A 24,669-nucleotide genomic window follows, 5' to 3' on the forward strand; every position below is an offset into this window, starting at 1 on the left:
ACTTCAACGCGTGCGCCCTAGTACGGAAACCTCACCCCACCTGAGCGCCCCCCCTCCACGCCCACTCGCCCGGGGCGCGGCCTCCGCAGCAGATGAGAAAAACGGCCGCAGAAATAGAAACTCCTCGAAACAAATGCACACCTCCAGACGATTGAACTAAACATAGAGAAGTATACATAACTGCAGGAATGACTCCCACGAAGTAAATGTAAAAAATGCTGTAAGAAAAATGTCTGAAGCAGACTTCCTCTTCTACTTCTTTCGTTGCCAGCCATGAGGCGAGTTTGTAGTAACAAGACATTCTACCCTGTTCTCCGCCATCCTCTTCAGCTGGCAGTATGATGCTGTGTTCATCAGGGGCGCAGCTAGGAATTAAGGCTAGGGGGAGGGGGTTTAGGTGCAACTAATACAGGGGAGTCTAGGGGGTAAGTGCGGGGGCCCTCTCCAGAAATGGTTCCAAATGGTGAGTTTTACGGCTTTATGAGGGCTATTTTATTAATACTTACATAATTATATAAGAATTATTCATTCAGTTGGGTAAAGTGGATTAAACTTTTTAAAAATTCTGAGCTCGGGGGGGGGGGGGGGGATATCCCACAAAAACCCCCCTCGCTGCGCCACTGGTATTCATATCTCTCGCGATCTGATTGATAGACGGGAGTGGCGGTCTTCCTCTTGTGTTCTTTCCTTCTATCGTCCCCTCAGTGCTCCTTCCAATATACTATAATGTTTTGAGAGTATGTTCTTTCATATTTCCTCTTCTTTTTCTCGGGCTATATCGTTAATTCCTTGCTATTGTATCCGTCTTTAACCAAAGGAGATCCTATTTTTTAGGGAGGGGTCATCGGGTGCTATCCAAGTATCTTCCTTCGTCCCTCCGTTTGGGTGCATTCCTCCTGGGTATTTTCCATCCGGTGAAGTTTCCTAAGTGGGTCACGTGGACGGACAAAATGACTCTTTCCTAGATGAATGGCGGTGGTGGTTGGCAGGAATTCCCGGGACAGGCCGAACGGATGACTCTGTCCATCTCTCTCCTAATGCACCCAAATATGATAAAGGAACGGAAATCAAGGCAGAAAGAGTATTCACTCATTTGGGCGTATATTGGGTTACCGTGCCTATATAATCTTTTTATTTTAAACGAGTCGATTAACGCTTGTAATCCTCAAGCAGGTTCAATTTGACGGCTGAGACTTTGTAGAGTCACGCGCTCTTGCTTATTGTGCCCATACTTGTTTCAAGTAATCAAAAAGCCAAGTCTACAATACGACTATATGGCGGTGATATTTCCAATCTTATCGAAGTTAAAAATTGAAATTGATGCAGATCGATTGTATAATTCAATATCAACCTCACGTTTGGATTGGCAATTGAAAACAGTGAAACTAAGATGATATCTTGAAGCTTTCATGCAAATTAATTTCAAACTGTATTCTCGCATTTTTGACGATTTTTTTGCGAATGTGAACGCTGAAGGAATTCCTGATGATGAAGCGCCGAATGGCAAAGATATATAGGTATCTTGAAAGCGTTGTAGCAGTTATAAGAGGTGGAGGAAAATTGAGGATACAATTTAACCGGCTTATTCCTGCGTGTTTTTATGCACATCTCCATCAGATACTATTTCTCGAAATATTGGGTTCTTTCAATGATAAAAATTTAAAACTTTTAAACTAAGGTAAATATGATTTACTTCGTCATTCTAAGATCGAATGATAAACTAAATATTTAATTGTTTTTCGTCCACTTTAATCACTTGCCTTAGTTTCTTGTTCCATTTCCCTTTTCTGAAGGTTAAGTTGAGATGTGGAGTTCAGCTAAATTTCAAATAATGTTGAACACAGCAACAAAGTGCGTAGAAAAACAGTTTTTTATTATGGAGCAGAAATGAAAGAAAAAAACTACTTAGATAGTCCTAATGAAACTATTTTGAAATTTACAACAGCGAACTATTTTCCAGATCTTAGCTTGTCGGTACATTTCGAGGTAATTTGGTGGTAACTTCTGGCTAATGACTGCAATGAACATATTTAAATTTCTCGTTTTACAGATTTTTGTTCTAAAAAGTATCCATCTTCATACAATAAAATGATTCTGATAATCACAAGTTTCGAAAATGATTCTAAATGTTTAAACCTTTTGAGGCACTTAAAACATGCAACGACCACTAGTAAAATTATTATTTATTTGGATATAGTTAACTTATCATCAAGTTTTGTAAAATTAATTCCGTAGTCAGCTATGGTATTGGGTTAAATTCAAAAGAAAACTTGTTTTGGAAGCAACTGAATTTTACGAAGGCAATTTCTGTTTCTTTTCCTTTTGAAAGTGAATAAATAAGGGGATAGGTGTGCAATACACTGAATTTTGGGAAGCTTTATATTACTTTTGTCCCAATATAGTTTCAGTTCAGTGTTATTGAGTGATCATTTGATGCTACAATTTTTTCCGGCATACCTGCATTAAAAGGCTCATTTTCATTGAAGTGCTGCTTACATGTCTTGAATAATGCCAGGCTTTCCATCCATCTTTCCTATTTTTCTCCTCAGTGACGTTGTAGTTACCGTTCATTTTAGATTAAAAAGTAAAATTTGTTGTATCCCACGTAGAATTTGTTTACAACTCAAACTGTTTCGACCTTATCAGGTCATTATCAGAGGTTTGTCCACCTCTTGATAATGACCTGAAAAAGTCGAAACCGGGTTTTAAATAAATGCTGTGTGTAATACAACAAATTTAACTTTTAATCTATCTTGTCATTATTCCACGAAGTTAACACGTGAACTATATATTTTATACCATTCATTTCTTATGCCTACGAAAATGTTTTGCCTTTTGTATCCATGAGTAAGTCTTTCGAGTGTTTACAGGGCGACAGAGGAAAAAATTTCCTTTCCATTGCTCAATATCTTGCTGAGAGCTGTTTTTGGTGATGTTCTGCGATTTCCGAGAAAGGATTGACGCACGGCGATTTCTTCGGACGGACTTGGACCTTCTGAGCCTTCGCATATTTTCGCCCAATCACTCGGTTCGGGGCGACAGGAAAATACGAGGAGAAAGTTGACAGTTTCTTGGACGCTCGATGAATTTGTCGCGTCCTTCAGGTTCTCAGGATTATTTCCTGATTGCTTTAAGGGAGTGGTAAACGCTATGTTACCCATTTGAATTATAATGTGGCTTTATTGCCATAAATGTGTGCTGAAGAAGCATGGGAGAGTGGGAGGAATTTCTTCTGTGCTCCCATTAAAAGGCATAAACTGGATTTGAATTTTCAGTGAAATGAATAAGATTCACTAGCAAATAATGCTGTGACTATTTTGATGTGCGTCTCATCTTTGACACTTGCGCCAAGTTTAGTTCTTATTTCGAAGATGAAGTAAGTTTTGATTTTGTGGTATGCGTCGTCATCCACCAATATATGATTTTTGCGCCGTTAGCAATCATCGGTTACGTAATAAGAATTGCATTGCGTTACCTTTGTTTCTATTTTTATGCAATAACTCGTTAGCTGGCCTGCACGAGACGAAGCTGTTTAGAGGGGTGTCGGGGACCCCGTAATTTATTTTAAAACTTGAACATTGTTTTTATAGCGCTCATATGGTGTTCCGCTAAACCATTTTCATCCCAACCAGCTAGTAGGCAATACAACAATTTTGGCGCGTATTTACCTGTGTTGTGTGAGTAGAGTGATGTTTGTGTTAGCAGTAGCTTAAAAATTAAACATTTATATGGCGAATCAAAACAATTTTATGACAATTGGCTAAAAATTGCATTCATACAGTTGCATGCATGTTCATTGTGACGTAAACATTTTAAAAATTGAATGTATTTTTTATTACTACTTAATATTTTTTATTTTTTTTCATTTTATTTTATAATTAGTGTTTGTTCTTGAAATACAAAATAAGAAAAAGTACATAGTTCAAAATATTGTGTAATAGTAGTTGCGAGTATGCAGTCTTAATCACGAATGCTTCCCCGAACAGCCTCCGCGATCAGCTCCCGTTTCCGCGTGATATCTAAGCGTGGGTTGGAACCTAGACTTGCGCATTACCAAAGGGCGAACTAATTCCCGTTCCCTGCGCACTCATTCGGGCGGTGGGACGCCTACTCTCGCGCAAGGACTGCTGCCCACGGACTCGGAGGAAGCAACTCTCTCCGCCGCACCGTGGCCATGTACGGAGAGGGCGACACGCCGACATATAATGGGACAAGAACCACCGCCACTCCAGCCTCTCAACCACCCGGACGCTAGCGATAAGGCGGCCCTGGGCTGGATGCCGCCCCTGCTCCCATACTCACTCATTCGGTGATTCAACCAAAATTTGGTTTGGTTAAGTAAGGCTAGACCTCACCCGGGACTAGGCCACAGGCGAGTAAAGTTCACACATTCGGGGTAGAGGGGCCAGTTCCTTTTTCATGGGACACTTCGCACTTTGATTTGGGGTGTCCTAAGATTTCACCCGGGATTTGAACCCGGTACCCCTCGATCAGCAGCTAAGTGCTCTACCCACTAGACTACCACGCTCTTAGAGTAAATAATAATGTTGAGCACGGTAGCACATAGAGCGTTTGGCCACAGACCGATAGGGTCCAGGTTCAAACCACGGGTGAAGATTTCCAATAGCAACGCAACGATTTTACTTGGAAAGAAAATGCTCCTTCTACTCTGAATGTGTGAAATTCATATTCCCGTGGCTTAGTCTTCGGGTGAGCTAAGTCTCCGCAATCATACTTGCGTAAACATTTACCCTATGAGTAAAACCAATTAGTCAAAAAGGAGAGACGAAGAAGAGTCTGCATTAAGATTACCATCATTATAATACTGTTTATGAGTAAAATTTTACATATTTATCTGCAATTGTAGCAATACATAATTAATCTGTAATATTTTCTAAGTAAATAGCCAACATTGTAAATTTATATTTTTTATGAATACAGCCTTATTCATCTCATGAAGTCGGCATTAAATTGCACTATGAACTCGTTCAGATAATTGAAGGTTATTTTGTTAAATAATGTTTGGGAGTTCGAAGGAAGAAAACACTATTTTTTGCCCGAATCACATTAAGTTATTTCAAACACCGCACCAGTAATTGCTTGACCGCACAAAAACATTTTTTATGGGTTATCAAAGTGCACTATATTCCATTAAAGCACTCTGAAGATAAGACAAGTTAAAAATACTTCATAAACCGATTTGTAGTGATATCATTGATTGATGGTTCGTAAATTCCTTTTCCTATCTTAAAAATAGCCATAGCCGGCACAAAAAAGTCATCGTGTCGTTGCAGCTACTTTGGGACCATTTTTCTCGCTCCAATGGGATGATTTTTCCTTTTATCAGTCTGTCTTGCCTTTTCCAGTACTCGGATTGACCATTAAGAGGCTAGCTTTTGCCCTTTCGGAGACAATGGTTGGAGAAAGCACGTCAATTAGTGCGGCGATAGTCCAACCCTCATTGCCAGTGCCTCCTTAGATTGAATCTTCAAACCTATTTGGGACACTCACCTGTGTGTCTGAAATCTGCGCTCCAAAATGCGGCCGCCAGTTAGCGCTACAATAGGTCGCTCTTCCCCGCCTCATGCGAGTTAACCGATTCCGATGAAATACGCCCTGGGCGACTCTTTTTTTTTCGATGGTAATTTCAAATAAGATATAAAAGGCCCTTCCGCCGACCGACTTTTTCGCCCTCAACAATGGAAAGTTGTGCTACCGATGCTCGCGCTAGAGTGGCGCGGACGTTTTCGAAAACAAAAGAAACGCCGCGGGCTGGGAGGCGCAACATCAGGGGTCGCCCCGAATAAGGCCGCGTCTTCGCAGCCTCCGGGACGGCGATGAAAGGAATTGTTTTGCTCTGGGGAAAGGTGCCGTGATTCGGAGGGGCGCATCTGACACCTCCACGGATATTTCATCCCATGTGTCACGATGACTCGAAGGCCTGTATCCGTGCTTGGATTGTGCGACGCGAGTCACATGCGCAGCCAGAAATTTGCTTAGGGGTTGCTTAGCGGGCATGCGGGTGTACGATTATGGTGTTTTATTATCGATTCGAATACATCGGAAAGCCAAATTCATTAAGTTAAGTCAACTTTTTCGGGAGAGATTTGATGGAACAGCTTATTAAATCGACGCACAAAGATATCGCACTGCCTACTTATTTTCATTTCAAAACTCTACAGTTTTTAGCAAGAGTTTTGAAATTAAAAAAGTAGACGGTACTATATATTAGTGCATTTTTATACTAATTTAGCTATACATTTCCTTTGTATAGTGCTAAGTTAAATTTAGCGTTAGTTATTGGCAGACATCATGAAATGCAACTGTATCGAGAAAAGGGAGTGGGATAAGATAGATAAATTCCCTGGGCCTGTAGTCTCCTCAACAGGTTAGTCGCAAAGGGAAAAATGTGGGTGGGCTGAAGACGCCATTGTCCCTTCCCTTGGCTGCGTGCCTGCCGCGAGTTCTGGTGGCTGATATGGATGGCTGAGACCAATGAAAAAAGAAAAGCATATATTCCAAGTGCAAATTTATGTCATCGATTATATTCCGTCCTTATTGAAATAAAAATAAATAATAACTTCCCACTAAAATATGGCCTGAGAGCTAAATATTACTAATTCATCCATATTTTATGAAATGTGTTAGATATTTCTGGCGTATTCGAGCATTGGAATCTCTTGGAGAAAAATTACTCATCGCATCAAGCACATTGTTTCCAAACATTCACTTTATGAGTTTTGGATGGATTTTTTCAAACTTGCTTTATTTTATTCCCATTATTATCATTTTATTGTTGATGTTCCCATTTTTTTTAATGTGGGTGTAAGGCACAAAAATTTTTTTGCGCGTTGATAAATTCTCGTTGTTTCCATCACTGAAATTAGTGCTAATGATAAACAAAATGGTTTCCACTTTTCTTCTTAATTTTTTTGCAATCATATTCCCACAAAGTTTCTCGTGTGTGCTCTCTCTTTTATGCCATTAAAGGAGAGTTAATTCTCTCAGTTTTAACAGTTGCCATTGCGTATGTGTTATATTCTCCACAATTCCTACCTTGCGAGTAAAACTTTTCGAGTAAGGTTATTAATATTAGTAAAATAAGGCATTGCAATATTTCCACTGAGTTTTACACTTGATAATGTTGTTTGTAACGACGAAACGCATAGTGTCATAATAAAACTCAGTGGAAATGTTGTAATGTCTTATTTTACTAATATTAAGAACGTTCACCACATCGTGCCCAAAATCATATAAGATAATGTTCTTCGCTGATAATTATTTTATGACACCTACAAACTTACTAAATTTATTTTTTTCCTTTTTTGCAGGGAACAATGTGAAATACAACGGTCTACAGCAAACACAGCTGGATGAAAAATCTGGTCAGTGGTTTGGTGCAACCGTTCGCAGTTCGGGAGAGGATGGACCAGTGGTGGTAAGTACTTCCGAGATATCTGGAATTGCTGATTGATGTTTTCGTTGAATTTTCTTTTCTGTAAGGTAAATTTTGGTAAACGAAAAAAATATGTTGCAGATCTCTCTTGGCATGCACGAGTCCAAGACACTGCCCTGGCACCGCAACAGAATGGAATTTTTAAAATATATCTCGGTTTTGGATTCGCTCTACTTTGATCGAGTTTCGTGTTACTCTTCCTATTATGCGGAACCATGAATGAAGAGATGGGTAACTTGTTTAAGTGTATGACTTATCACTAATTATCATAAGCTTCGTCACGAGAGTAATGAGCTCCTGGTGGATAAATTTGCTTAAATGAACAATATATTTTATGACTAGTCAAACTGAACATATTTATAGCTCAGCCTGGAAATATATGCGATAGAAATATTATTTAAATAATTTATAATTTGAAGATTTTAAAAAAGCCCCTCATTGACGTGCTGACAATATTCTCTTTATAATTTCGGAAAATTTTCTTTGTCATGATTAGTACACTCATAAATGGACACTTTTTCAGCCGTGATTTTTTTTCCTAAACACGTTGGTTATCCTCAAAGCAGACTTAGCCGCTGATACGGGACATTTTCAATTTGATGATTACTAATAGTAAATTTGGATTCCTAGTGGCATAGGAGGGGAGCGTAGTAGGTAGGTAGTCTAGTGATTAGAGCACCTGGCTGCTAATCGAGGGGTCCCGTGTTCAAATCCCAGGTGAAGCCTTCGGACACCCCAACAAAATCGTCGAAGTGCGAGATGGCTTAGGGAAGTAACTGGCCACCCTACACTGAATTTTTGGAAGTCAATCGCCTGTGACTTACTTTGGAGTGAGCTCTACTTTTCTTCTTAATGGAAGTTAAGTAGATAGATCACACTATCGCGGATTTCCCAAATTCTGCAATTTTCCCTTGTCAAGATACCCTAAGCTATCCAAACCAACCTCGAGAGTAGAGACCTGAAGAAAAAGTAGAAACTTTGGGCGTATTACAGCCGGCTCTCAAATATGCCCGCAGGGTAACAACTAGTCTAGCGCGATCAATTAATTCTCAATATTTGCGAACAGTATTTGCAATCACGAGGAAGAGCATTGAGAAGTTATTAATTTGATAGACCACACTATCGCAAATTTCCCAACTTTTGCAATTTTCCCTTGTCAAGATACCCTAACCTATCCAAACCAACCTTCGGGTTAAATCACGGGGTGAGTGAGTTACAATTAGGCTATGGAGTTTTCGTCCTATTAATCCTATTAACGCTGCCTCAAGTCCGTTCCGTGAGCTGAGCTCTTGCCGGCTGTTTCACTCACTCATTCTGGTAGAATTGAACGGTACCTCCTTGTCTATTTTTGGAGGAAATTGAGTAAGTAGACAAAGCAACTGTCGTTCCTCCCTCAGTTCCTTCAAAGTTGTCCCCCTCCACTCTGACGATATTTTCCTCCAGTCCGGTAAATGATGAACCCCCGGTCTCCTCACAGAGGTTCCGTTAATCAATTTAATTTCGGCTCTTCAAAGGCGATCTCTTCGGGCCATCGCATCGGTCACTCCCATGGCGACCCTCGGGCCACGCTGTCGCCGCCCCCTTCAAGTGACCAGCCGCCACGTTTTAATGCCTCCACTCCTCGGCCGTGTGTAGTCGCCGGTGTGTTTCTCGCTTTCCGCATTGGGACCAACACGAAGTTTTGTTTTGGTATGCACGGAACCTGCGCTGAGGTACCCCTCGAGGAATGCGCCGCCCGAAAATGTTTATCGGAGTTTTTCCGTGTATATTTGTGGCGCTCCGTGCTTCGCTTGTATCAAGGGGAGTGCACAGAAGAGGCCCCAGTGCGTTCCGTAGAAACTTGATTTCGAGAGTAGAGACTTGAAGAAAAAGTAGAAACTTTGGGCGTATAATAGCCGGCCCTCAAGTATGCCCGCAGCGTAACAATTAGTCTAGATCGATCACTTTATTCTCAATATTTGCGATACCGTATTTACAGTCGCGAGGAGGAGTATTGAGAAGTTATTAATTTGATTGATCACACTATCGCGAATATAAATTTCGGTTAGGAGCCTTCGTAGTTGAATAATTTAACTGAACTATCAATATAACTGTGTGATTCAGTTCAAAGTAGATTACAAAGTTTGACTAATCAACTATGAACTCCCTAGATTCCATTCCCTATTTCCACTGAGTTACATCTCGAGCAATCGATTTTATTTATTGTAGCGTAATTCTCCGAGGAATTCAAATCGTTCTACCTATCAGCGACACTCGTTGCGACATTTGTAAACCCATTTAAATATGAAGCGGGAGATTACACATCTGGAGGTCGACGGTAGAATCTTTTATTGTAATATTCTTGGTTTATATCTTCGGAGTCATTCATCAATCCAATCCTCCATGCACAGTATTTTCAGTGTGTTTTGTTCGCGATTACCCCGAGGCTACTACTTTTTCCGGTATCGTTTGAATAACAATTTAACGGATGTACACATGTTACGATATGTAAGAGTAAATTCAATACATCTTTCAGTCGCTGGATTCATGTTCGTTATGAAGGAAGGACTTTTTTCCATTTTGTCAGATTTATTCTAATGCCATTCAGTCCTACTAATTTTATCGATGAAATAGACATTTGGGATTAAGTAAACTATGTGTGGAAATTCTATTCTAGTTTCCATTTCAAAGATAAAATTTTTTATTTTTTCCATTAGAAATGAGATAAATAAGAAGATACTTTTATTAGACACAGGCATTCTGTTTTTCAGGAAATTAATAATCTATACCCATAATTGAAGAATAGTGATGACGAATTACAAAAAAATTCAGCACGCAGTATGTGTCAAGTTCACAGAAATATTTTGGTATTTCGACATCATTCTGCAATCTTCCCTTGTCACGGTAGCGTAGTGTGTATTATTTTAGTATGTAGTCAAGATAAATCAAATGCTAATTTGATGGGCGATGGCTTTTTTAGCTAGAGTAATTTGATTTTAGTTGCAGACCAAATCATGTCTTCAGTTGAATCAATCTTCACTTTGCTGCATATTTTCGAGCATTCGTTAAATGCCGAAGTAATTTTTGATACAATAGGTTTGGTACAACCGTTTGGCGCATGGTATTTCGAGGGAAGAAGGTTTGCCGCGTGTCATTCTTCGTCTTCCCTTGGTGCCACAGCGATGGCGGGAATGCCGAGCTTTGTATACTTCCCCCGGCCGCGTTACATTTCAAAAGAAAGAACGCGAGTGTTTGTCTAATCCTTAGAAGTCTTGTTGTGTTCATGTCGCTTTCATCCTCTGCCTGCTCCGACCCATTCCCAATACTAGAGGCGCCACTGCCTTTGCTTCTGGAAGCAGTCGAAGTCCATAAATCCTTTCCCTTCACTTAAGTAAACACTTAATGACGCCGAGAGTGTTCTCGGTGCTGTCTCTGGTACGCCAGTGACTCAGGCTATTCTTGCCCAACAATTGCATCGTCATTTTCACAATGTTACAACCCAAAGGTGGGTTTGATACCTCCCATGAGGCTAGATATACGATCTTTTAACCCTCTAGCGGGCGCTTGTGCGGTTTCTGTTCTGCACTTTTTGATTATTTAATTGTTGCACTTTGTGGAAACTGCAGTGTAACAAATGTAATTTCGCCAGCGTTAGCATTCTCGGCCTTGTGGATCAGTCTTAACTCGTAGGTGAGCCGCTCAGTGCAATTTAAAGTAAGAAACTAATATAATATTACTTTTTAGTTTTTGATCTATTTTTACGATATTTATAATAACTAAAATTTTTATCTACACATTAGTATTTTATCTAATTTTACCACCGGGTGCGTTATAGTCTAGTGGGTAGAGTACTTTGCTACTGATCATGGGGTCCTAGGATCAATCGCGGGTGAAGTCTTCGGGGCAAATCAAAATCATCGAAGTGCGAGATGGACTAGGGTAAGGAACTGGACCCCACTTTTCTGAGTGTGTGAAGTTCACATGCGTGTAGCCTTGTACTGGGTGAGCTCTACCCTCATCTAACCGAACTAGCCTTCGGGTTGGATAACTGAACGATTTTCTGGTTTTATTTGATTGGGGTTTTCCTAATACTTCAATGCATAGTCATTCCGGTTTGGTGCAGTCATCAAGCGCGATAATTTTATTTCGAACGTTAGAAACGTATCCCACATGAGAGGATCAAATTTACATGCATAGCAGTTCCAAGTTGCATAATAAGTTGCGAGTATAGAGGGAGAAAAGACTTTGAATCGAGTAGATACTTAAAGTCCCTCTCAAAATTCATGAGCTGCATACTTACTACGTGATGCTATTAATGTGCCAACTGGATTTAGCTCACCTCCTCGTAATGCACTCCAAAGACCTGAAGAGAAAAGGCGGGAATAATGGAGGACAAGGGGTGGTTATGGAAATCATAAGGTGGACCATGTGGCCCACATTTTTCTTTCCCTGCTCGTCAGCAGCCACCTGTCACCTCTTCGGAGTCCTGGGAGGACGGATTCAAGGCGACGTAATAGGGGGCTGCCTGGCGACGAATAGCCCCTCACGGAGTGGGATACTAGAATGCCAGAAGGGGAGCTTTGAGCTTTAAATTTTACGTGGAATTATCTTGCAGGAATAAATTTCTCGAATAAAATCGATTGTTGGCGTGTGTACTTCGTGGAATTTTGAAATAAGTAAAATGATACTTTTTTTATTCTTTGATTATAGGTATGTTTGGTTCTTTTCCTATTCGTGTCGCGAAAATTTCGGTGCCTCAAAGTTCCTCTCGTTTTATCACATTCATATTTTACACCACATACGCTTTTTGAAGATTTTTTTTTCTATAGGTGCGAGAGCCAATTCTATTACTCACGTCGTGGGATCTGGAACTAAAGTGGTGATAAATATGCACTGGCTTCGAAGAAAATCCATTATTTTTGGAAATCTATGCACTGCTGATGCTGATTAGTATGAGTAAAATATTTTAGGGTATATTCTTTACAGTAAGCGGTTGGGCGTGTAACTTATCGATACGAAATATTGATAGACTTTGGTGTCTTGCTCCACATCAGTAGGAAGAGGACGCTCTACTTCCGCTCGATCAGACTTACTTTGATTTTATTTTCGGAGTGCATTCTTCGGGGGAAGCATAGTAGTCTAGTGGGTAGAGCACTTAGCCGATAATCGAGAGGTCCCGCGTTCAAATCTCGGGTGAATCCTTCGAAAACCCCCACAAAAAATCCTCGAAGTGCGAGGTGGGCCAGGGACAGGAACTGGCACCCCTGCCATGAATGTATGATAGTTCAAGGTGAGCTCTAACCACCATCTATTCCAACAAATGTAAGGTTTTAATCACTGACAATGCGTGATTGAGTGAGTGAGAGTGAGCGTATTCCTCGAAAAAATTACATTGTTATCTGGAAATTTTCAGGATTTATATTAAGAAAACATCAGTAAACGTGTGCCTAAATCTCACATATAAAAATTTCATCCCGAAGACAATAACTGAGGCATGTTGAATGACGCAGCCGACAAAAATTTTATTGAAACGTTGGAAATCCAGCTTTTTCTAATATATGTTTATCTGCCGGATAGACCACTTAAAAAAAACTCCTCTTGCCATCATTGAACAGTCTCTTCCCATAAACTCATTCAATATGATCTCTCCTCACCAGCAGGGCTGTGGTTACCTCACCTCTATGTGCTCGCTAGACTACCCCATGATTGTATTCTGATGCGTTCGTATTGCTACATTTATTGCTATTAGTCGATCGCCGAAGGAATAGCGAAGACTGCCGAGTAGTAGACTACCAGACGCCTGCATTGTATGCCTTCCATGAAGAGGATTTCAGTCTCCTCTTGGTCCCCTACGCCTCCAGCCTCCCATGAGGCTTCCCTGTCGAACACTTACTCTCAACCTTTGATTCACATGCTCGTATTTATAAAAAAACATTTAATATCACTTGCCTACGCTGCTGGCGCAAATGCAGAGGACATTCATTGTTCTTGAAAATGATTCTTAGTTATATGTATTTTTCTCGAGGCAGAGAGAATAACCCGTATTCTTGATGGAGCTTATTAGATTCATTGTTAGTTGTTAGGAGTAAAAGTCGGGTGTCCCGGAGAAGTCCATGTTAGAACCTCACCATATTCCAGAGCGGACAGAAACGATAAATTGAGATATATTTTCTCGAACGGATAGTTATGGGAGTATTCATTTTTCTCCCGAATAATGAAGGACTTTTAATTTAACCGAATTTCCTCCTCAAAAAATATTTACTCCGAGGGCATGACATTTTAGAGAATTTCTACTGCTTTTCCTTTCCCATTATCTGAGTACACTGCCTTTGATCCCTTTATACTTGAATCCCTAAAAAAATGCATCAAGTACATTTCTATTTAATGTCGTGTGGTAATCACTTCAGCATTTGGACTTTTTAACTAAAGCAAATTATCAGCTTAATTATTATATATCGTTAGTTATTGTTGAAACGTATGACTGCGTAAAGAATTCGCTGATATTCCTCTTACTCTCCCTAGTGTTTGAGGTAATGCTTACAAACGGTTTTCATGTACCTTTTCGTTGAATATAGTATTTATTTATCCCCCTTTCCTCGATGTTTTATTTTTTCATCTCAGCCTTCCTTCCTTCCTGCCTGGATCACCTAATTGGGTGATGCCAGGTCGTTCACTCGGAAGAGGAGAGTTGCCGGCTGACCAAAAATAGCGAGAGAGAGAGAGAATCCGAGCGGAGGCTGGATATCTGGTGATTGCCTTGCACTTGCCTCCCCCTCCCACTGCTTCCCCTTCCTTCCCCTCCCCCTACACCCTCGATGTCGTACATACGAGTGTGCAGCCCGTGGGCTGCTCGCGATCCTCCGCGAACACTTTAAAAGAGGCGGGCCGGCATGACTGCGTTTCCTTCCCATTCATCGCGCGGAGGGCGTCGCCTTCTCTTGCATCGATTTTATTATCTACAGAACCACGACCAGTAAGTTGTGAAACATGTTTCACCCACTTCATAGTGTCCCTCGTTATAAATGCAAACACCTCCGATAGTGAGATTGTGCGCGAATCCATAATCCTCTTAATGCCATGGCTCTATCGAGAACTCTCTAATTTTATTATGACTAAATAATTCGACTCAAAAATAAATAAACCGTGCATTAACGAATGGGATTACAAAAGTCGCCACTCGCGTCACTAACGGGCAAAACGATCCGGATAACACGGAGAAATTAGCTGTAATTAGGACCGTGAACCAAAATTTACATTCCTGGTGATGTGATCCATTTTATCAATAATTTTTCAATGCTGTTCCCCGCAACTGCAAATTCATAACTGAAAAATATTGGACAAAATGTGGATCAGTATGCGCCCATCGCCATTCTGCGGACATTTTTGAAAATCCGGCGGAAGAGGCGATAGAAATCAACCTACTATGAACTGGAATTGGGTCTCCTCTATGCAGTCCCCATGTACGGGGTAGTAGCAAGGAGGGATAGACGGAGAAGAATTTGGTGAGCGAATGTCTGGAATAACGCTTCGCCCCTCCCCAGTCCCATTCAATTTGGGGGAGATTGACGTGGGGGATTGTGTACCGGGTGACACGGCCGGCCCTCAGGGGCATGGGTCGGCACGTGACGCAGCCAGGGATTGAAAGGGTTAGGTCGGAACCAAATACCAGAGCCTATTAATGTAGAATCTTCCAGGGGGTTTTACCTCGTCCATTTCTTTTTTCCCCTCTTAACCTTCAGAGCAAGCATGGTGGGGAAAGGTAGTTCGATTGTCCACTCCTCACTGCTGCTCTGGAGAAAAAATAAGTCCAGCGTCTGCGAAGGAGGGCCTACGGAGATTCTGTAGTTTTTTTCATGTCTTTCCTTTGTACGTTCCTATATATGCCTGTTTTTCTTCGAGTTCTCTATCGTTGCGGTGGAACCATCGTACATCCGATTGTTTGAAGCTTACGCTCCTTCGTGTGTGCGCAAACTCCTTGCGAATAGATGATTATTCCGAACTGTGTCAGGGTGTAATACCTGGCCCTAAATTTAATATAAGGGCTGCTTTTTAGATTGCTAGTTGGGATACCTCTACAAAATATTATTCCTATTTGAGGTTTTTCATGGATTCCTCAAGATAGCGTTTGGTTTTCAGTAATTTATTATTAATATTCCAATTACTAAATACAGAATAGAAATTAAAATCAGCTTCTGTATTTTAATCTTTACTTTTATTATAGAAGACTTTTACCCGATAGTAAGTTATTTGAACTTCTATTTTTAGTTTTTGGCATTATAAATGGCATTTTAAAGGCTTATACTATAAGATACCTCCTTGTCTTGTTTTGTAGTGCTTTGTAATAGATCGTAAATATAATAGCATTCAGTCCGCGGAATGGATTGTTTAGGGTGAAAAAATCAATTTATTAGGTTCCATTGTTATTTTTCTAAAACTGTTGTAAATTTCGCAAGGTGAGGCCAGCAAATTTTGACAAAAGCCCATGTTATCATCTAATTTATTAACGAAAGTTATTCATTTTGACAGGGCATATAGGTATCTTTGTTTCGGAAATATGTGAGTGGGCTTCATTTCATCCCCTTTTTAATCTATTGAGTGCGAATGAAACACCTTAGCCATTTATTTATTTTTTATTTAAATCAGGAGTGACGTCAATTCAAGGTGAAATTTGTAGGAGCAAATAACTTGAAATGAGCCAAAATATAATAAAAATAGAAGAACTAACAAAGAGAAGCCAGAGGAGAGAGTAAGATATTCAACTAGCTAGCAGCTTATACGGTGAAATTGTTGCATGATAATTAAAAGAGTTTATGGAGGGTGGGATTGAGTTTATAATGGAGGAGAGGTGATATAAAGGTGAGCGCTTTGTAAGCGATATTCTGGGAATAGGCAGATGGAGTTGGGAGAGCGACCGGGTGGATTTGGTAGGTACTCCAAAAATTCAACAGGGAAAGGAGTTCACGGCAGTCAGTAATCGAGTTTAGGGTAGAAAGAAGTAATTTTAAATCTATTTTAACCGTGATTTCAGCAGGTTATAGTTAAGGCCGTTTTACACGGAATTGCGCAATCTGACGTACGTGCGAAGGCGCAATCAAAATTGCGGCGTGTAAAGCGGTGAATTGCTAGAACACATGCGAGAATGCGTGGATGCGAGACGGCAAAATAGCCCCTGTTCTAATTTCGATCATGCATTCGCGCCATTCCACGCCACTTCAGAAATTAATGCAGCTCTAACCTGCGCAATTCCGTGCCCCGTGTAAAACGGTCTTAAGATGAGGATAGATAGGACATCACAGCATCAGTGGACATATTGCGTAAATATGGGATTCTATATCTGACTGTGATGGCAAAGAAACTAGGGATGCAATGTAGAGATTTTAGATTAGTCGGCGTAAGCATAGAACTGGAATGGATTATCTCAATCGTTTTTCGATTGAGTTGCGGTCGAGTCATTGCGGCACGAGAGCACGATCGCCCAAGTTCGTCCACAATCTTCGTCGCAGCAAGACATCGGCGCTCTTCGCTGTGGTGTCGTCCGCAGTGGTTTTTGCTCTTTCTTTAATTGCTCTACTCTGTTGCTGCGCTCTTTTTTGCGGCGTCCGTTTTCCCTCAACTCACTCACGGTCCGCGGAAGTCTCGTGCCCAAGTACGGCACGCCCTCCGCTTGCTCCAAGCCCTTTTCATGTTTCGCTTCCTTCCACGACCTCCTCCTGGACTCATATAGAAGGGAACGAGCCACGTCGCCCGTTATACTTGGAAGTGCTTTCGGATGACCGGTGACGCAGGAAAAGGCAGAAAGTGTTTGCACTGCACCGTTCAATACTTGATGGGGGGATCGGTCCGATGCGCAGACAAAGATACTGCTTTCATTATGTGATTGAAAAAAAATCCAACAAAATATTCTGTAGACTGTTATTTTTTAAGTATAGGTCTCTTATTTTATTTATTTAAAAATATGAAAGGAAATAACTACTCTGGTTTGGCCATGTTAATAAGGTATATGACACCAGATTGGCCAAGCCAATATTGGACTGGATACCTCAGTAGAATTGGAGGATGAGTGCAGGAAAACATTCGCAGTCGTAAACAAACTGCTGTGCATACATATAACATGTAAGGGAGACTTCTTGAAACTTTATTGCTCCATTGTCAAGGCTTGAATGAAAATATATTAATAATTTAGTGACATGAATTTTTAAAGTTCCAAAATGTTGGTATTACTTGTTTTTCCATTACATTTACTAAAATAAATGACCAATACACCAAGAAATAATAGCCTAATTGCATATGAAGAGAGGCCTGAATACAAATGTATATTGGCGATGATTTTATTAAGTTCATAGCATGGGAAAACGATTCATGCCGAAATTATTCAGTGATATCTACGGCTCTAATCTCATAAATCTCAGTCATTCAGTAGCATAATTCTAACAGTTAATAATTTACAAAATTATCGGCATTATTATTCACTTTATATTGGTCTCTTACCACCTTATTTACTGGAATATAATAGTAGTCCGCTATTAAATCTATTCGTTAGACCACGTTCTGAATGTTCATGTCAAGTGTAGCCTTATCGATGGCCTCATGGTCTTAGTGTTACTTAAATTGAACGTTTACCTCGGATATACGTTGCCCACCTACTATTATTTCGTCCCTTTTTCTATCAAATGATATTATTTTATACATTTCTCTTTACTATTGTTTTTATGCTATTTTTTGAACCTACGTAACAGTGGTATAATTGCACAAATATCTTTTCGTACTTACCTCAACACGCCAGTATGAGTTAGAATCGGTCACGTGTTAATAAAATGTGCCGGTCCAGCACGAATATCAGCATGAAAACAAGAAATTTCCCCGGAATGACTCCTTTAATGGTCGGCTATAATTTTGGAAGGTGTTGAGATTCATTATTACCTTACTACTCCATGCGAGGTTTCGTAATAGGGGGAAGATTTATTAGCCCTTAAACGCCAGAGATAAAAGTGTGGGTGAGCTAATCGATTTCCTGGATCGAATCATATATAACACCTACGAGCAATAGCTTAAAGGACTGGAGATATGCTTGTTAGAAGCCATTGACTTTTTATAGATCTTGTGCTACCTATCGCTACTCTTGTATACATTCATTTCTCCTCATTCAGTGCGTGATACCTCCATATATGTATTGTAATGAACAGTAGTGGTCGAGGTGAGAATTGTTAACAAAGAAATACTGACTTTTAAGGCAGTCCTTCTTGTTATGTTTTCACCGTAAACCGCAAAGTATATATATTTATAGAATATTTATCTTTGCATGGCGTAATTTTCTTCTCTTTGAGAAACTTTGTGATGTGCTTTATCCTTCTTTGCATTATCATTGACTATTCACATTCAGTTGCGTTAGTGATTATGGCCGAAATTCTCCCACATTAGTCATTCTACCGGTCATAAAAATTTATCACATAAACCCAACGAATGAGTCATCGAATTCAGCAATAAGAAGTCGAGGTAAGGCACGGAAATATCAATCCTATTCCTCTCTGTTGCTTATCTTGTTGCGCTCTCTTCTACGTAATTATTTTTAAATTGGTGTGATAATGAAACAGTGGAAATGTTTCAAACCCGATAGAACCGCGCTGATTGTGATTATCGGGCTAGGATATAGGTATTACAAAAATCGGTCCACGATGCGTCACAATGTGCATAATTAAATTTGACGAAAATTCATCAAGTATGAGTAGGGCTATCAGGTCCTCTGGCCTGATGAAAACAATCATGGAAAGACAGGTGGGGGGGAAGAAGGGCAAGCGACGGTCCTGAATGAGTCATATAAGAAAGGTTATAAAGGATGTGAAATGAAAAAAACACATCACTGTGAAAAGGCTAGCGGATAAGAGAACGGGATGGAGAACGGCGTCAAACCAATCTTGGGATCGCTGGCTTATGATGATGGAATTTCCGCACTTTTTGTCCACTTTAATCCGTGTTTATATACTTGAATAATATCAAAAGTTACGTAATGGCTCTTCCAATCCTCTCTCACGACATGGGACACCTGCTTCCCTTTGGGAGGGAGGGTGGAGGAGGGAATGGAGGAGTAAAGAGCGGCCCTTAATAAATGAGGGATTAAAACAAATGCCCAGCGCTCTCTCTCGTGCCTGATCCTCGGTTGCATCGCACACCCGTCGTTCGACTGTGACGTCACTGTCTCCGTCCCGACCGCAAGGGGGCGTGCGTGTTCTGTTCAATAAAAAAAGGCGTGTTGTGGGGAGGGGGTTGGCATCCACTCCCCCCCCCCCTTTTGCTCCTTGGATGCAGCATCCCGTAAGTGGGAGACGATGGCTCTTCCCGCCACCGCACCATGTGCGTGTTTGCCCGACTTCGGCACCAAGTTTAATTCTCTAGACCGAGACCGAGTGCTTTGAATTTTCTTTGATGAGAAACGCGAAGAAAACTCCCCTTTTCATAGCCTTTCAACACTCAATTTTTATTCAACTTTTTATATAGATAAAATTTTTCGGCCTTAATACTTGAATTTGGCTTTTTTCACATGAGTTAATATTAAAATAATTTAAAAAATAATTTTTTGAGATTAGTTGAAAAAATGATCATTTATTGCTGGTATTCATATATGACTATGTGAGAAATTTGGCGATTTTTGTTTTACTATTTGATGAATGCTTGTTTGCAGCAAAATTGCAAAGGTAAATTTTCGCCAAAGTGTTTTGGCGCAGATTTGGCTTCATATCATGGTGCTACAAGCCCTTTTTTGTTCCCCTTACTGTGAGTAACAGTCGCTTCAAATAGCTGGAAAACTGTTTAAGGAAAAATATGAGGATAGGATTTTTCACGATCTATGTAACCTTTATTTTCTTTTTTCTTCCATGTACATGGTCCATGATCGCAAACCATTTAATTAATAACGTAAGCGAAAATTATTTGCTTTGCAAGGCGCAGTCGCGATCTTCCTGCTTTATGAGGTTGGTCGAAGAATATGTCATTTTCTTTGCAATTTCGAAGTGTAATATTTCCACTGTGATTGATCAACTACTGGCCATAAAAAAATGCTTACCGTGCCATAATTTTTCAATTTGTGTATATTGTATTTATCTTTTGGCAATATTTTCCTAAGCACATGAAAAAACGTTTATTACTGTTGGGAATATGTTCGCGGTTTTGCCAAAATGATAGATTGTTCTCTACAAGACTCCATATTGAATGAATCATGGTAAAAATAGAACTGAGGTAGGACACAGTAGAGAGTGTTGAGTTATTAGGAAGTGAATGGCGCAATTGGTGCCAAATCACATCAGTTACACTAAAGTGGTGTTCCTGTCTACTCACATAGCTGGAATACGTTTTGATGTAAACAGAAAGCGAATCCTCATTTTGTGTACGACTTTCACTTTGCCACCTGGATGGTTGCCGTCTATTATAGCAAAATGTTGCTTAAAAGCATGGGCGAAAATTATTTTTTTTAACATAGACTTGTTTCACTCTTAATTTGGTGGAACTCTAATATATGTTTGGATTAAAATTTGCTAAGAAGTTTCCACTCACACTTTAGTTTCATTTCTCTGCCCGTGTCAATACAATACAGGTTGAAGATAATGCGAAATGAATTAATATATTCCAACTAAAAAAAATGCAAAATGTATTGAAATTCGTCGTGAAGGGCAAGTTATTTATTTGAGGAAAATTTCCGTTAACTTTTGATTTGCCGTCGATTTGTTGTTTGTCATCATGTCCAAGTCAAATCTTGGAACTCAATTTTCGATTAGCAATATAGCTGAAATTTTCGGGATAGATCAGAATCAGACGGCGATGCAATATTCATGCACATTTATTATGATTTGAACTTTATCTCGATTTTTGTTCGGAATTAAAAATTATCTGTGAAGAGATTGATTCAAAAAATGGCCGAAAAATCTGATGGTGGCGCTGTGATCATCAAAAGTAAGAATGACAAAAACTCACTGCCACGAATTTGTTTACATCAAAGTGAATTTATTGAAAAGTCGTCGCAATGAAAACTTTATTTTATATAAAAATTTATTTTTTATCTTGTAGCATTATTTAATCTCGCAGTCGCCTGAATACTTCCTCCCCCGCCATCCGCTCTTTCCACGGTTTTTCAACCACCCACACCTTACTCCTCCGCCCTCCCCTCCACGTGCAATATCCCGCTCTATTCTGGGAAAGATCCGAAATAAAGAACCCTCCCCTCCTCCCACGCGCCTCCCCCTTCCACTTCCGCCCTCCCCTCACGGACTGCCTCTCGTATCCCCAATATCGCCCGAATACGTCAGCACTTACTCAGCCGTGGAGCGCGCCCTACTCCCGCTAACTCCCTGGCAGGATTCATCTTCACGGTTGACGGCCTCGCTGATGCCCCCCGCGGAAAATCTTCGAGCGAAATACGTTTCGTCCGCACGCGACATCTGGGGCGGCGTTTTTATGTAATTTTGGCCAATGGTGGAAGTTTTTTTTTTTTAGGGTGATGGGGAAAGGAAGTTATGCCATTGAGTAACATCATTTCCTCTCTCCTTGGGAAGGCTTTCGCGGCGTGGTGAAGAAACGGCGGAGAGGTTTATTTGTAGACAACAGTTTCGCCGGCATTGCATCTGACTTCTTCAGGTCGATCTAGAACAGAGGGATGGAAAAAAAGCAATAAGCTAGGTAATATGGACCAATGAGACTTCTCAGTCCTCCTGTATATTCCAAATTTAAAATTTAAATTATATAAAACAATTACACAGTAATAATCTGGGCGAAATTTTATCACTTAATACAGTTAATGATTACCATAGCAATAGCACCATATGGTGGGTACCTTTTAGGCTTGTCCACCCCTCCAATTCTAAACTCCGTACCCCTTCCCATTGTACCGAAGTTATTAACGCGGCAATGACCGCTAGGTGTCTCCTGCATTGAAATTAGTTCCCAATTGTCGCGTAAGATCGTTGTCCTTTGTCATCAAAAACATCTCTGAATCAAGCTTAGTTTATTATTGGCGTTTTTAAGAAATTCTTCCAGTTAGTTGCACCCTTGTCTTTAGATTTTGCATTCCATTTAGTATCCTGCAATATGCGTCAACGGTTTTCGGCGAGGAGTGAGTTTTCACCTATATATAACTCGACGTATTTGCAGTTCATTGTAATCACTTTTAAAATTCTTTAACTTTGAGTAACCAATTTTTGTGGATTGAGCTGCTGCAATCGTCTATTTAAACGACCACGGGTACTACTGTTCACAAGCTGAATTACCAACACAAGGTAGGAGTATATCTGATGATTCGGTAAATATTTGAGGGGACTAAGATCGCTTACGTTGGCATAGCGTGACAAAGGTTTCGCTAACCATCCTTCTAGCTTCTTGAAGTTGCGTAGTAGGATTTCCAATGTAAGATCCAAGAATTGAAGAAGTAATCTTCACACCATTAATATTAAATACTCTAGCCAAGCAAAATTGTGCCTACAAGCAAACCCCTAAATTAGCAAAAGGAAACAAATTGATTATTAATTCATTAAAATAATTCTGCTCATTCTCAATAATGGGAACATTTCTCTTATATCCTTCTCTCATGATCATCTTTGCACAGCGGTATGCTTCTAATTAATATTAATTACATTGTGAACCACAGCTTTCGTAAGAAGACTCATAATTGGGAGATCAAACTCGTTAAAAATCCGGATGACCGTTTCGATGATGATATTATCCCGCGATGAACTTTGTGATCACAATAAAACTTGCGCTCGTGTTTGTTTTAATATTGATAAAATATTTCATAAGTGCCTTTCAAATATGTTCCACAGATTCAATTGAGAGATGGAGAACTTTAGCCCTATATATTTCATATTCCTTGAAGCGATCGTCGCATGTGGTTTGCTTCCCTTTATCCTTGCTTTCGGTTTCACGTTAAGAATATCTGACGATCTCTTCGGGCGGCAGAATGAGTCACTTCTTTCGTACAAACTGCACCGGGATCTTTTTTGACGACACATGGAGCCACGGAAATAGACGTTTGCCGCAAAAAATGTCCTGATTGTTTCCACTCGTGTTCCCCCAGATCTCTTCGGAGATTCCGACAATCTCCCAGGCTGTCGTCCGAACCAACCCTCTCCCTCCCCCGCGGAGACCGCCCCTGACGACTCGAATGAATATGAGGCGATATTCAAAGCAGCGATGCGCATATATATATCCATCGCAAGGGTGGGTAAACCCTCTCCCTTTTCCAGCAGATAGAGATCTCACAAGAATCCAGAATAAACAATGGGCAGCACCCGCCCCTCGAGTATATTTCGCATGTATTTCCATCGCGGATGGTGTGGGGATCGTGGTTGAGGGAGAAGGTTCTGGCTATGATAGGAAGGGTGGAAGCAAAGGTCTCTCTCTCGTGACCGGTTTATTCTCGATGCTGGGGGTTAGCCGAGGGTTAGGCTTGCATCCACAGGAATCAAGAATCCTCCTCCCTCTTTACCTTTACCTCTCTTTCACGCGCGGATCCATTTTTCTCCCTCATTGCGAGAAGGTACGGACAAAAGACAACCGAAGAATATGGACGTGCTCTTGCGGGTGGCTCAGAATCATCCCTACCAAGCTCCTTACGCTTTCATTGTTTTTATTTTCACTTTTTTGAAGCTGGATGGTTAGATGGCAGTAGGCAGCAATCCGAGGCTACTGTGATTGTTGTATTGCTTTGCGGCTTATGGTGGATATTTGTAGTTGGCAGAGGAATTTAGTAATATCTTGGAGAAAAATGCGTAAAAAGTCTTTTTTTGACCCTGGACGCTCTACGAACCATGGAGCTGCAAAGAAAAGGGAAAAACCTTCCGGAGTGAAGACTAAGAGTATATTAAAGGCGTATGCAAGTATATCGTGGTATTTGACGCTTACCGCATGGTAATATATTGTCTTCGTTAGTGATATGTTATTATATTCATTGCTTAAACTTCATTTATTAGGCATATCAGGCATACTTTTTCTGCCATTGTCCATATGATATGAAGGTCATTGATTTTAACCAGTTAGAGTGAGTACAACGCATTTTACCCCGTATGCGATACGATAATTTCCCCACGCAGTTATATTTTATGTCAATGGTCGTTAGTTATTTGGCTTTATTGTGACCGGACGTTAATTTTTTCAGCCGGAGTATGGCGAAATTCCGTAAGCTTTCATAGAATTCGTCTGACAGTATCCTCACATGGATTGGTGGTGCCGCACAACGGCAGGCTACTGCAAACGCA

At 40.4% G+C, this 24,669-nt stretch overlaps 1 protein-coding gene across 2 annotated transcripts in view; it reads left to right on the plus strand.

Moving 5' to 3' along the window:
• LOC124158555 (integrin alpha-PS2) overlaps positions 1-24,669 on the plus strand; it is a 345,664-nt gene that overhangs the window by 200,358 nt on the left and 120,637 nt on the right. For both annotated transcript variants that reach the window (XM_046533706.1, XM_046533707.1), the window contains exon 3: positions 7,332-7,438. In XM_046533706.1, coding sequence (XP_046389662.1) covers positions 7,332-7,438 — 107 coding nt within the window. The remainder of the gene's footprint in view (positions 1-7,331; positions 7,439-24,669) is intronic.

This window comes from Ischnura elegans, chromosome 5, assembly GCF_921293095.1.
Source record: "Ischnura elegans chromosome 5, ioIscEleg1.1, whole genome shotgun sequence".
Lineage (NCBI taxonomy): Eukaryota > Metazoa > Arthropoda > Insecta > Odonata > Coenagrionidae > Ischnura > Ischnura elegans.